Below are 13,687 nucleotides of genomic sequence, written 5' to 3'. Positions count from 1 at the left end.
TGGTGTCTCAAATGCGGACGATTGATGAATGACGAATGCTCAAAATTCATTGACACGCCCACCTCTGGTTGTAACTTATGTGTCCCCACCAGTCCAAACACGACATTCTTATTATTATTCTAAATAGTATTGTGCTTGTGGAAGATGAGCTAAGCTGCAAAATACACCCATTTTTATCCATCTCAGGGGCGGCCATTTTGCAATTTGCTGTCATCACAGTTGCTCAGGGCTCAGGTAACAACCAATCATGGCTCAGCTTCAGAAAACAGATGAGTGAATGGTCGTTACCTGAGCCTTGACCAAGTGTGATGTCATTGTTAAGTTGACAGTAAGTGGCAAAATGGCATCCATCCTCTGATGGATAAAAACGGGTGCATTTTGCTGCTTAAGTCATATTCCACAAATGTGATATTAATCAGAAACATGATCTTAACCAGAATGCTGTTTTTAGAGTAGTGGAGTTGCATGAAACATTATTGTAAAAACATTTTCTTGAGTTGACTTCCCCTTTACTACAAAGGACAAAAGAATATTGTTTGAAATTTTAATGCAGCAAAAAAAAAAATTCCATTTGATTTTCCAATCAATACCCTTAATTTCCCAAGTATAAGACGTCTCCTAATATCATACACTCCCTCAAAATCACCCTTAAAAAGTACCTTTTTATTTTTAAAAGACAGTGTAATGCCACTATCTAGTGGCTATAAAAATAATTACACTTACTTGCATGACATGGACATTTAGCATAAAGGAGTACAGTCAAATTACTGCCTAAGGTGACCATACTGTATGCAATTACCCAACAACATATACTTACCACGTATACACAAAATTAACCGTGAACAGCTTTGGACTAAGGCTAGCGAGCCAGTCAATGCAGCTAATTGACCAACAAAAATATATAGACCATTATAACCAGAGCTGGAAAATCCAGGTCTAGAAATTAAAAACCCTGCCACAGTTTGGCTTTAGCCACAGGTGCTTCTCCTCAACCAGCAGGTATTTACGGGCTTCTTTGCCACCTTTCTTAACTCTTTGACTGCCAGACGTTTTCAGAAAAGGAATGCCGTGGGTGCCAACCGATTTAAGCATTTTTGACTGATCTTTCAAGGTCCACAGAAAAGTATGTGTTTGGACTATGGAAACACACATACTACCAAATGAAAGATTGGACTCTCATCTTTCATCAGACAAAAAAAGTTTGTTTCTACCTTATTCCGTTTTTCAGTAATCAACAATAGAAAATGGTTAGTTTCACCTCTGTTTTGAAAAAAAAAAAAAAAACGTCTTTTAACGTCTTTGGCACTCCATAGGATTTTACTAAACGTTATTTAACGTTTTTGGCAGTCGAAGAGTTAACTTTTGCAGGATTATGTCATCGGTCAGAGAGAGATGAAAAGGTGAGTCAGCCCTGGTTCAAATGGATTTGCCTCCACTTTTCCTAACTGACTTCATCGTGCAACAGTGAGTAGTGCATGGCTCTAGCTTGCGGTTAACTGAAAAATATTAGCTTAATAATAAAATGAAAAAGATACAGATACTACTGTATTTTCCGTACTATAAGGCGTACCTAAAAGTCTTTAATTTTCTCAAAAGCCGACAGTGCGCCTTATAATCCGATGCGCTTTATATGTGTATCGATATTGGTTAAGTAAGCTCCATCTAGTGGATGCGTATTGCAACACCAGGCACTATAATGTTTTCATCGATTGATGTTGCCCATTCTCAAATAAATAATGAAAAGGTGTTTATAATTGTATGTGTGTGGAATTACACCTTTCCTTTTGGTGTGAACGAATGATTTCTTTGCCACTTGTGACAAAAAAGTTTGTTTTTTTTATGATTTGAGGGTCTTCGACATCTGTCAAGTACAACAATACCCTGTTTCTTTAAATGTCGCTGCAGTAACAAAATGTGGGTAATATCCTTTTGTAAAGGCAATGCAATGCAGCTGTAATGTATTGGCCATTAATCAGGGGCACTTAAATTGTGGTAGGTTTGTGTTGATTGTGCCATTATCATGAGTTTGAATGTGATAATATACCACTGGCGCATGTGTGTAAATTCAGTTAATTGATTAGCCTTCACTTGAGAGCTGTAACTTACTGGTGAACCCTGAATCCCTTTGGGGCCTTCATCTCCAGGTCGACCCTGTGGGGGAACAAAAACTCCAATGTTACAAGGATGTGATTACAGTTTGAAATAGATCGCAAACAAAAGAGGCTTTAGTGATATAAAATACAATCAAGTTTAACATACCCTTTTCTTTTAAGTGTAGTCAAACATAATTTCATTGCAGAATTATCAAAACATAATTAAAAAATATTTTTTACTGATTAACGTATATGCATCACTCTCTGTAACGATCTTAGTTGCCATTCAATCACAGCCAAATAGACAAACAAAAAGAAAAGAACAACAAATGAAAATAGAAAAAAACCTGTTCATGCTTACATATTTCAATTAAACTAACATGCGTACGTATTGCATATTGAATTGACATTGTACTGTATTCCAAAAACAATTCTCTTGTTTTGGGGTATTATAATAATAATACACCTCACCTGGGATCCCTGGGGCCCCTTTTCCCCAGGGGAACCTGGCAGACCCTGCAAACAAAAGTAGATCAAGCAATGTGAAGCATGTTAATTATATCTTCAATTTACACAAGCTGCTGCAAATTCAAATAATATATATATATATATATATATATATATATATATATATATATATATATATATATATATATATATATATATATATATTAATTATCACAGTCAAAAATCTCTCTCTTTCTCTGCTTTGCTCTCATAGATCCAGGGTTAAAAAGAAAAACTCGGATGATCCAAGTTTAATTAAGAACAGGACAGTTAGAGATGACAGTAGTCGACCAGAGAAGTATCTCAATAATGAGGAAAAGCCACCGGGGAGTTCTGGAATTACAGATAAAGCTTTGCTTTTAGGTTAGAAAAGCAGCTCGGCAAGATAAATACCATGACAGAAAGATATCCCTCCGATTTCAATCTTTATTCCTCAATGTCAATATTTAAGTAGATTTTATTTACTTATACCCCCAGGCGGTAGTGTGACCCGATTTGGGCTTTTTGATGGTTCTGACCAAGCCATTTCAAAATAAAATACTGCCCATGGGTTAATTAATGCCCATTTTTGCTGTACTTTCAGATTATGTGGACTGTATATCACCTCTTTGGGTTATTGAGGCTGTACATAATAAAAGAAGCCCCTAAATGACTACTCTTGATCTTGTAGTTTCTCTTACAAATGTACCCTAATATTTTTCCTCTGCAGTCCTACATTTGCGAGCGCACGTTACAATGTAGATGTCAACTGCCAAACTCAGCAATCAATCTTTTTTTCAGTGTTATTCTATTGGCTGAAATTTTGTTCCGATTTTGCCCCCTCCCGGCAAAGGGCGTCAGACTATTGCATGTAATCAGAAGCAGCTTTATTAACCAAGTATGTAAAACACACAAGGAATTTGTCTTCACAGTTTAACAATGGATGTATCCCGATAACATAGGATCAGACTTTTCCAGATTGTAAAGAAATTGTTCATTTGGTGGGAAGGGCACCCAATCTACCTCTTTTGGATGTCCCCTTGACTTATTTATTTATTTTAGGGATTACCCCCATTTTTTGTGTGGAAAATGCAACGTCGAGGTTTATCTTTTTTGAAGATTTATTTATTTATTTTCTTCCCAATACATTTCAATGAGCGTCAATTATACGCAGATTTTCTCTGTTTGCGGGCCAGCCAGCTCCCCATCCCACTTATATGCATACATATATGCTCCATCAAAAAACAACAAACAAAAAAACAACAAACAAAACACAAATCTAACAACACTGGCATCAGTACAGCAACTACTGGTATATACTTACTGGAGGTCCTGTCTTCCCAGGAGGCCCGGGAAAACCTCGCAAACCCGTCTCACCCTGATGAAGAAGAGACAGAACATTTGTGTGTGTGTGGTCTTGTTTTTTTACATAGTGGGGCCAACATTCTGGGTTTTCACAGAGTTGTGGGGCCCACCTGTCCATGTGGGGGTATTTTGCTGGGCCCCACAAGTTTAGACCTCTTTTTGAGTGTCAAGACTTGGTTTAAAAGTTTAGGTTTGAAGTGGGTTATAGTTGAGGTTAGGAAAAGGAATAGGGGTAGGCAATCATTTTTGATGGTTGGGGTTAGGGGAAGAGGCTAGGAAATGCATTATGTCAACGAGATGGCCCCACAAAGATAGTGAAACAAACGTGTGTGTGTGTGTGCAAGCGTGCGTGCGCGTGTGTGTAAAATAGTTATTTTTTTAAATGTACAAGTAAATTATTTTACTTGTTTAACTTGGTTAAGTCTGTATTAACAGTGAGAAAATTGCAGGTTGAAATTGACTCTGGTCAATAATGTGCCAATTTTCAAACTATGCTTTTCTAAATGAAAACATTGCTAAATAAGGCAGAGGGAAACATTAGGTTACCCTCTCTCCATTGGCTCCTGGAAACCCGCGCATGCCCACGGTGCCGTGGATACCCTGATGGTCGAAGGAAAAACATACAGAAACATTTATATATTAACCAATTAATGTCACAAAACGTAATCGCAAGACATTATTGGGAATAGTTATGAAATGTAATTTGTTAAACCTCTCGTATATTCAAAGATGAAAACATTCTGAAGTCAACTTGCCCTCAGCAACCCTCCCTACTTCAGTTTCATATTAACTATGAGTCATTAACACATGATATAAACACCACTCATTGTTTTGAAGTTGTAACTTCATTTGACATTTTCATGACTGAATTAAATTAAAAGTTATTTGTGGAGTTTGTCACTTTTTTACTCGGGACTGCCACCTCTGGTCTAAAGTGTAGCTGCAGCCTCTGTGTCAAACTCGTGCTCGAGCGGGTGCGCATGTGTGAGTATGTGCACTCGCTTATTTTTATTTTTTTTCAGTTTTCTTGGATTCTGAGCTGGAGTGTGGGCCGTGCTTGAAGCCGGCCTCTTGTTTCGTTTTCCAGTTTCCATCCCAATTGTGTTGTACGCTAGCACTAAATGTCCGCGGGGACCAGCATGATGTCACCCTCCACCACTCCACACTGAAGGGAATATACAAGTTGATAAGCGCAGTCGCAGTTAAAAAGTCAGGGCTCTTCATAATCATCTGGTCAGTAGTGAAGCATGCATGATGTGGAAAAAACTTGAATATTAACATTTACACTCCACATTTTACCTTTAAGAATTTTATTTTATAATTTTGCATAATTTTATAATTTTTTTAAAATTTTATATATATATATATATATATATATATATATATATATATATAATTTTCTGAATTGTATAATTTTGGACAAGAATTAAGAATTTAAAATTTTTACTTTAAAACATGCCTGTCTGTGAGGAAGACATGATAACCACGACCACACCGAATTGCTACGTAGCCTACCATCAAAATTTATTTGAGGATGTTATCTTATCATGGTAAAATGAATTCCCACTGAAATTGACTACTGTTTAATATGTTAAAGAATCACTTACATACATGCCAACTGGGCCCTGCGGTCCTTCCATGCCAGGCTTCCCTGTAAAACCCTGAGATAACACACATTCCATTATATATTGTATGTTTACGTTGCGCCATAGATGTTGCATGACTGTGGATGAACCTTTTCGCCTGGTGCTCCTGCCAAGCCCTGAGGTCCTGGTGCCCCTTGAAGGCCCTTAAAAGTAAACACATCATCATATTACTATAAGACAGTACAGCTGATTAGTCTGTGGTTGTCCAAATGCTTTTAAAACTGTTGGATTTGTTGGTTTAAATATATCTCTTCTTTCATGTTTAAAAATCTGCTTTCAGACGTCGGTATACAGTATACTGAGCCATACCATCGAACCCAAAGATCCATCAGGTCCTCTTTCTCCAGAAATTCCTTGAACACCCTAAAAGGAAAGAAGACAATTTGTTTTAGTGTAATGAGAGGCATAGTTTAATTATTTTATTTATATTATTTGTTTTATTTTAAAAAATGGAGTTATCTTCAGTTGATCTGTATGAGCAGAAAAAAAAATGCTTTTTGGGCATTTAATAATGTCTTTGTGATACATGTAAATCACTGGCGTCAGACGGAATCCTTGCACCTCCAAAATCACTTTTCAGGAGATCCCAAAAATAGCATGTTTGTTCAACCTCTGAAATTCCATTGTCAAAGAGAGCAAGCCACGTTCAACACTTTAAATTGGGCAATAATTGTAAAAAATAAATAAATAAAAAACACCCACACATGAGGAACAATTTGCTACCAAATTGTGACAATATGAGGTTTTGGCCCAATGTCAGCAATATGCAGATTTGTTCATTCCGACACTTAAACAGATATTTTCTTCCATCCATACACTTTAAATTACTGATTTTGTTAAGATGAGAAAATTAATATATCGCTGGCTTTGAGCTAAAACCTTGTACCAACAAAATCATCACTTTTCAGAAGACCCCAAAAACGACATGTTTTTTTCAACCATTAACATTACATCATCATAGAGAGCAAGCCAACACTTTAGCTTGGTCAGATTTAAAAAAATATATGAAATGCGCCAAATTGTGACGAGGTTTTGGCCCGATGCTAACGAAAAGTAAACATGGAGGTGATTAACCAAGTGATTCTCTTACCATGAGCCCTTTATTACCCACACGGCCAGCTGCACCCAAGGGACCCTAACAAAGGGGGAAGAAAGGGTTACCTAGCAGCAGAGGTGAATCAAAGCACAAACAAAATATTTCCAAACGTATTTTTCAGTATCATTTTAGTCCAACAAACAGTCGAAAACACACATTATGCAGTCGCATATGCTTGAGCTCTATATCCTTTGATATTTTTTATAAACTGAGTGAGAGTAACCTTCCTCATCCACTGGCTCAGACTAAAACATACAGCTTGTTTACAGCCTGTCTTATTGTTTTAACACCAACATGAATACTGCACAGACTGAAATCATAGTCATGTTGGTGGTTTTAATGCGTGAAAATAATGTTTATACTTAAAAAAAAAAAAAGTAAATCAAACAGACTTTTTTCAGTGTGTGCTCATCGTCGTCACCATCAGTATTCTGATCAAGCCACTCCTCGGCCAGTAAGGCCTCTTGTTCTTCCCTCTGTCCCTCTTGCCTATGTCCTCTAGCCTTCCTATTCATGTTCGTTATGATCCATGTACCATCAACCCCTCTTCTTCACATATTCAGCTTGAGCTTCTGATTGTTCAGACTTTGAAGGTTTCCGCTCAGGGTCTGCCAACCTGCGGTTCTGGAGCCACATCTTTAGTACCTCTGCTGTAGCTCTACGTGTATCTCCCAAAAACTAGGAGAAGTTAATAATTTTTTCAAACATATTATTTTTTTTAGATGAAATATTCATAAAATCAATTAATGTAATTAAATATTCAAAACTGTCAGAGACCAAATTTTTAAGTTGTCAGAAAAGACAGAGGAAAGGTCCTTGAAAAAGTTTTAAATATTACCTAAAATGTCCAAAAAGGAAGAGGAAAAGCAGAAAATTAACATAAATTGTCTACGAAATTGCCAAAAATTGAATAAAAAAGGCAGAAAAGAAAACGTTCAAAAAGTGACCATAAAATGTCCAAAAACAACAGAAGAAAGGCAGAAAATTAACATAAAATATCTTTGGAATTGCCAAAAATGTCCGAAGATTGATTTTAAACATGGCAGAAATGCTTAAAAAGTAGCTATAACGTCCCAAAAAACAAAAGAGGAAATCCTAAAAAACACCATAAAATGTCAACAACAACAAAAAATGCCAAAAATGTCAGAAAATGTGATAGCACAAAAGGCAGAAATAAAAAAATAAAATAAAAATAATAGCCATAAAATAATAATAATAATAATGCATCGGTTTTATAGACACTCAAAGTAGCCACAGCTGCCCTGGGGCAGGCTGACGGAAGCGTGGCTGCCAGTGTGCGCCTACGGCCCCTCCGACCGCTACCAAACATTCACACCTTCCATACACCAGTGTGAGTAGCACTAGAGGTGATGTGTGTGAAGTGCCTTGCCCAAGGACACAACGACACATGACTTGGGGAGAACAGCCAACCTTCTGGTTACTGAACGACCGTCTCTACACTCTGAGCCACGGCCGCCACAAAATGTCAAAAAAGGAAAAGAGAGGCAGAAAATGACCATCATAAGTACATAAAGTGGCCAAAAATGTTAGAAACTAGACAGAAAGGCAGAAAACTCTAAAAATGCACGAAAAATTGCACACACATAAAAGTCAAAAAACGGAAGAAACAAGGTAGAAGAAAATGAATGTGTATGTATCGGATGCCCTTTCATATTTTTGTGTTGTGGTGCAGCTCTAATTAGGGCCCAACAGTACATTAGACTAACACTAACACACTATTTCCTTCATCACATTATGAAAAATGTTTTGCGGCTCTATACACATTTTGGCTTATTTATTTGCCCCGAAATGGCTCTTTTGACTGGAAAGCTTGCTAACCCCTGCCCTAAGTACCGGTATAAAACAATTTTCCTGATTGTGACTCTTGAATCAGATTTCGATGTCGATGATTCCTCTCGCCTTGTAGATTGCCCGGTAAAGGTCATTGTTGCTATGATGACGCTGTCTTGCTGTCTCTTCAAGTTGCTCCACCCTGGTCTTGATGTGTTACACTTTTGTCAAAATGGTCTCTTCACATTGTTAAGCGCCTGTCACTGAACTTCCCAATCCTGTCTGCGCTACAGTACCTTCTTCACTACCAGCTCTGTTTCCTGTTTTTTAGTGTTCAATGTTTTCTTGTATCCTGTTTGTGCCCTTCTTGTCTGCTAGTCATGTCACAGTCTGCTTATTGTGTCAGGCAATCAGATCACTCCTTCCACTCATGTCATGTCCAGGCGGACCCTACACTGTTCACTCTCTCACTTTCGGATCTGCTGTGATGATAAATCTGTCACCCTTGTTTCAAGTACGGATTTTTTGTAATTACAATTTTTTTGCATTGCGGTACAGCTAATATCATCTAAGAATCAGGAAAGCTATATTGCGAATAAAAATAAATATCTTGACTTGACATGATGAGCTTTAACTATTGCACAGGATATCATTCAAAATCAGTAGTTTGGACAGTAAAAAAAAAAAAAAAAAAAAAGATAAATAAAAATATATAGTTAATCCCATTGTTGTGCATACTTCATGTAATTAAAAACATGACAAAAGACAGAGGGGGGTACATTATAAAACACACATAATTTACAAGTGATTAAAATATGACAGAGAATGGGAACCTGTGTACCAGGCTTTCCTTCAGGTCCCTCTGGTCCAGGGTGACCCGCCAAACCCTGAAATGTGTCAATCAAATACACAAACAGACGTATGTAAACATTCATAGATGAAACCATTTCTTTACAAAACTCATGTTTTACTTGAAATAAAATATATTGGGGTTTGCCGACCGTCAAAATCTCAGAGCATTCAAATAATCTTTTCAAGCATGACATAAAGAATGGCAATTGAACAAAAATTATGATGACCTTGGCCTATACTCTCTAACATTAACACACAGCCTTATGACTGTCTGCATGTAAACAGATTTCTGACAGACAAGATTACCGATGGACCTGGCTGCCCGCTGGGGCCCCTTTGTCCTGATCGACCCTGGAGAAAAGACAGAGAGGATGACAAAGACATAAGATGTACCAAAAATAATTCTATAGTATCAGCGGTTGCAACCGAGCTCGTAGAGAGATAAATTTTTTTGCTTGTTTTTCACTTACAAGTCCTTCCTTCCCTCCTACCACCACTAAGCACAGAAAGTTTGAGGTAAGAGGTTGCGTTTTGATTAGGGCTACAATCAAAATGTGTTTGATTACCCGAGTAATTGATGGAAACACTGATAGGATAATTGATCCTAACAACATTTGCTAGTGATAGCCCTAGTTTTGATGCCCATGGAAAATTAGTAAATAAAACTCAGCAAGTGTTCATTTTTTTTTATATGATCACTTCTACAACATTCCTAGAAAATCACAATATTCCATCACTGGTGAGTTATTTGACTGGAATTTTTGTCTTCCAATTTACATCATGAAGTTGCAACATTATTCCAAATGATGCACGAAATAGAATTGTGGAACTTCATAGAGTTGTACATGATTAAATTATTACGGTAGTTTTCTTTCGTAGTTCGAATTTCATGTTCCAAAAAACTCAAAAACGCTCATGCTTATATTGTGGTGTACAGGTAAAGGAATTTTCACTTTTGGTTATTGCAGTCCACTTGCACTGAATGTAAGTGAGTGATGACAGTCCTGATTCAAACATAGAGCTTGGGTTTAAACCGCCCCAAAACAAAACAACAACAAAAAGAACATTACAACTACCTGGTTTTGAAAAAGAGCATTCAAGCTTGCCACTATTTTCCAATCAAATAAGTAAAACAATCAGAATTGTTCAGCATGTTCAGGCAAAGCTCTGCGCTAAAGTGGCATTAAAGAAAAAAGTTAACCTCCCCAAATTTATTGACAAGAAAATGTTCTATGCAGCCCCACTAGTCTAAATACGGTATTCTGGTTAATATTGTATTAGTGGAATATGAGTTAAGCAGCAAAATCCAGCAGTTTTGATCAAAATCAGAAGGCGGCCATTTTGCCACTTGCTGTTGAGTGAATGTGACATCACCGTTGCTCAGGTCTCAGGTAACCACCAATCACAGTTCAGCTTCAGAAAACAGGTGAGCTGTAGTTGGTTGCTGCCTGAGCACTGCACAACTATGATGATAAAAACAGGTGGATTTTGCTTCGTAACTCATATTCCACAAATGTAATATTAATCAAATGTTTAGACTAGTGAGGTCACATATAACATATTATTGTCAAGAAATGTTTAAGCTTGACTTCCTTAAGTGCCATTCATGCATTCTTGTTCCTAATGTTTTCTCCTCTCTCATTTTCTGTATTAAAATGTTGTTTACATGTAATGGTACATTACAAATTCAAGAAAAAACACAAGAGATGTACCCTGTTGCCTCTGGGTCCTGTTTTGCCATTTCGTCCATCTGGTCCTCTGTTACCCTTGAAGAAAGTAAACACATTAATAAATGTGACTGTGGTCTGTGTGTGGTTTCTGTGTTTATTTGCATGTTGTGCTGTGATGTGTTTTTTTTGTTTTTCTTTATCCATTTATAAATTCAAATAAAGCAATCGATCAATGTGCATAACAATAATTATATCATGAAATTGTTGTTTGGCTGCTCTTGTTAAACATGAACACAAATCATTTCTGACAATGCACAAACAACCAACAATGTTCAATATATGCTGTAGCTATTAAGTTGCTAAACATTCCAAATTCTACCAATTCAGGCAACAACAAAAATATGCTTCAGAACAATGGAGTATATAGGTGTGCTTGCTTTACTTAATAGTGGAAATGTGTGGTGAGTTTTCAAATTTCTCATAAATCCCATTAATCCATCATTACAGTAAAATACAGATCTCAACTGTTTAACATTCTGTTGTTACGGGTTGGCTATTAAAGATACATAAAGAGAACATTGATAGCTGTGGCATCACATTAAGATGTGATGCACAGGGACCACAGTGTCTACTGACCTTTAATCCACTACTGCCCTGTTTTCCCTGACGACCCGTTTCACCATTCGCACCCTGAATGAGGAAAAACAAGTTGGTCAAGACAACTCGAAAAATCAAGTGTTTTAAAAGGTCAACGGTAGGCTTAATCTTTTGTAAAAATCAGCTTGTTATAACATCTAAAACAGGTAGTATACCTTTCAGTAAGGTCATTTTTTGACAAAATTAAGCCAACTAAAAGGAGAATTAATAAATATGAACAAATTAATTATAATTTCAATTCATGCCATAAATTGTCTATTGATTAATCAAACTGGTAAGAAAAAAATAAGAGGAATTATTGTTCCTTGTATGTACAAGTTGTTGGGAAATAAAAATGTTTTGCCTTCAGTGATAAAAGTTTCATTACTTATTATTATAATTCCACTTGTGAGCACTGACAATGCAATAGTCTGAAATTTAGCAAAAGTCTTGTATTTTGTACCTCAATTGCTTTGGGACCAGGTTGACCTTTGACTCCAAAGTAACCTGGAGAACCAGCGGAGCCCCTCTCTCCCTGAGGACCTCGGATACCAGTAGCCCCTTGAAAACCCTAAGACAGACAAACAAACAATCAGTCTCTACTGTATGTAATCAAGACAACATGAAAACTAGAGTATAAACCGGGTAAACAAAACAATGAACAGTAGAAAATCTGACAATAACTTGCAACATTTGCTCATGACAAGTGTCAGTGTCCCCCTACCCGCCAATAAAAATCACCCTTAAAAAGCTGATTTTTTCCCCCTCTATATTTGTGTATAATACGGTCCCCCGATTTGCTGATATCCTTTAATATTAGAGTGAATAAAGATTCAATAAAGTCTAAATGCTTTTGAATCCATGTTAAAAAACATGCTCTTTTTCTATGATTAAGGTTTTCCAAAGTATTTTTTAAAATCAGGTTTTTCAAAATCTTCTTGCACTGTATGCTCTTTTTTATTATTATTATTATTTTTGTTTGTAGTTTTAGTAAGATATATATATTTCTATTTACTTCGCTTATAAATCTTTTTAACTCTGATTGTAGCCTTTTAGGGCCATTATTGTAGCAAAGCTATTTACAAATGCGTATTTCGATCCACAATTGTGTAAAAACAACAGTATACAGTCACAAATACGTAAAAATAATCTACAAATATGCAACTGAAGTCACAAACGTGTGACATAAATCTGCAAATGTGTACACTGATTTGTATGTGTAAACACATAATTTAATGCGTATATATATTTGACCCGTAAACACCACGCTTCTTGATTGGCTGTATTTTTACATGTGACTTTTGCTACAGTTCTGCCGCGCAAGTCACAAATGCATGTGGCGAGTAGCAAACGCATGTATGGGGAGTTGTGTGGCTCCGACCTGACTGGTTTGACTGCAACTCAACTGAGATACAGCCACTTCTAAAAACTAAGCATGAGGCCCACATCTCTCACCCGGAAAGCCACCTTTATTGCAGCGAGAGCAGCAACCCAGCGAGCCTTCAGAATCATGGAGGACACCTGGTGGGTGCAAAAGGCACACGAGATCCAAAACCTGGCAGATTGCAACACTCAGGGCTTCTACGATGCCATCAAGGCACTGTACGGCCCCAGGAAGCGAGCGATTGTCCCAGTCCGGTCAGCTGATGTCTCTACGCTTTTTAAGGTCCGCCATGAGATCCTTGCCCGCTAGGCAAACCATTTTTAGAGTCTTCTCAACCACACCAACCCTGTTGATATACACATTCTGGATAATTTTCCAGACCTTCCACCAATCACGGACCTCGACAACCCCACCATTTTTTTCTGAAACCTGGCAAGCCATTGCGGGGCCCAAAGAATTACAAAAGCGCTGGACCCGATGGCATCCCTACAGAGGTTTTCAAACACGGAAGGTATCTCCTCATGCGCTGCCTGCATCTCCTGATCCAACACATCTGGGAACAGGAAACTGTCCCACAGGATTGGAAGGATGCTAACATCGTGGTTTAAAGCAGAAAGGGGACAGAACAGCCTGTGGAAAGAGTCGAGGAATCTCTCTCCTCTCCACCG

General features: G+C 37.3%; 1 protein-coding gene across 3 annotated transcripts in view; it reads right to left on the bottom strand.

Moving 5' to 3' along the window:
- LOC144034327 (uncharacterized) overlaps positions 1–13,687 on the bottom strand; it is a 99,773-nt gene that overhangs the window by 14,063 nt on the left and 72,023 nt on the right. For all 3 annotated transcript variants that reach the window (XM_077543082.1, XM_077543083.1, XM_077543084.1), the window contains 13 exons: positions 12,099–12,206; positions 11,636–11,689; positions 11,042–11,095; positions 9,636–9,680; positions 9,311–9,364; positions 6,681–6,725; positions 5,900–5,953; positions 5,680–5,733; positions 5,552–5,605; positions 4,491–4,544; positions 3,904–3,957; positions 2,565–2,609; positions 2,107–2,151 (listed from right to left, as the gene is read on the bottom strand). In XM_077543082.1, coding sequence (XP_077399208.1) covers positions 2,107–2,151; positions 2,565–2,609; positions 3,904–3,957; positions 4,491–4,544; positions 5,552–5,605; positions 5,680–5,733; positions 5,900–5,953; positions 6,681–6,725; positions 9,311–9,364; positions 9,636–9,680; positions 11,042–11,095; positions 11,636–11,689; positions 12,099–12,206 — 720 coding nt within the window. The remainder of the gene's footprint in view (positions 1–2,106; positions 2,152–2,564; positions 2,610–3,903; positions 3,958–4,490; positions 4,545–5,551; positions 5,606–5,679; positions 5,734–5,899; positions 5,954–6,680; positions 6,726–9,310; positions 9,365–9,635; positions 9,681–11,041; positions 11,096–11,635; positions 11,690–12,098; positions 12,207–13,687) is intronic.

This window comes from Vanacampus margaritifer, chromosome 14 (assembly GCF_051991255.1).
Source record: "Vanacampus margaritifer isolate UIUO_Vmar chromosome 14, RoL_Vmar_1.0, whole genome shotgun sequence".
In the NCBI taxonomy this organism is placed as follows: domain Eukaryota; kingdom Metazoa; phylum Chordata; class Actinopteri; order Syngnathiformes; family Syngnathidae; genus Vanacampus; species Vanacampus margaritifer.
The sequence above is the reverse complement of the archived record's forward strand: the minus strand, read 5'-3'. Positions and strand labels throughout refer to the sequence as shown.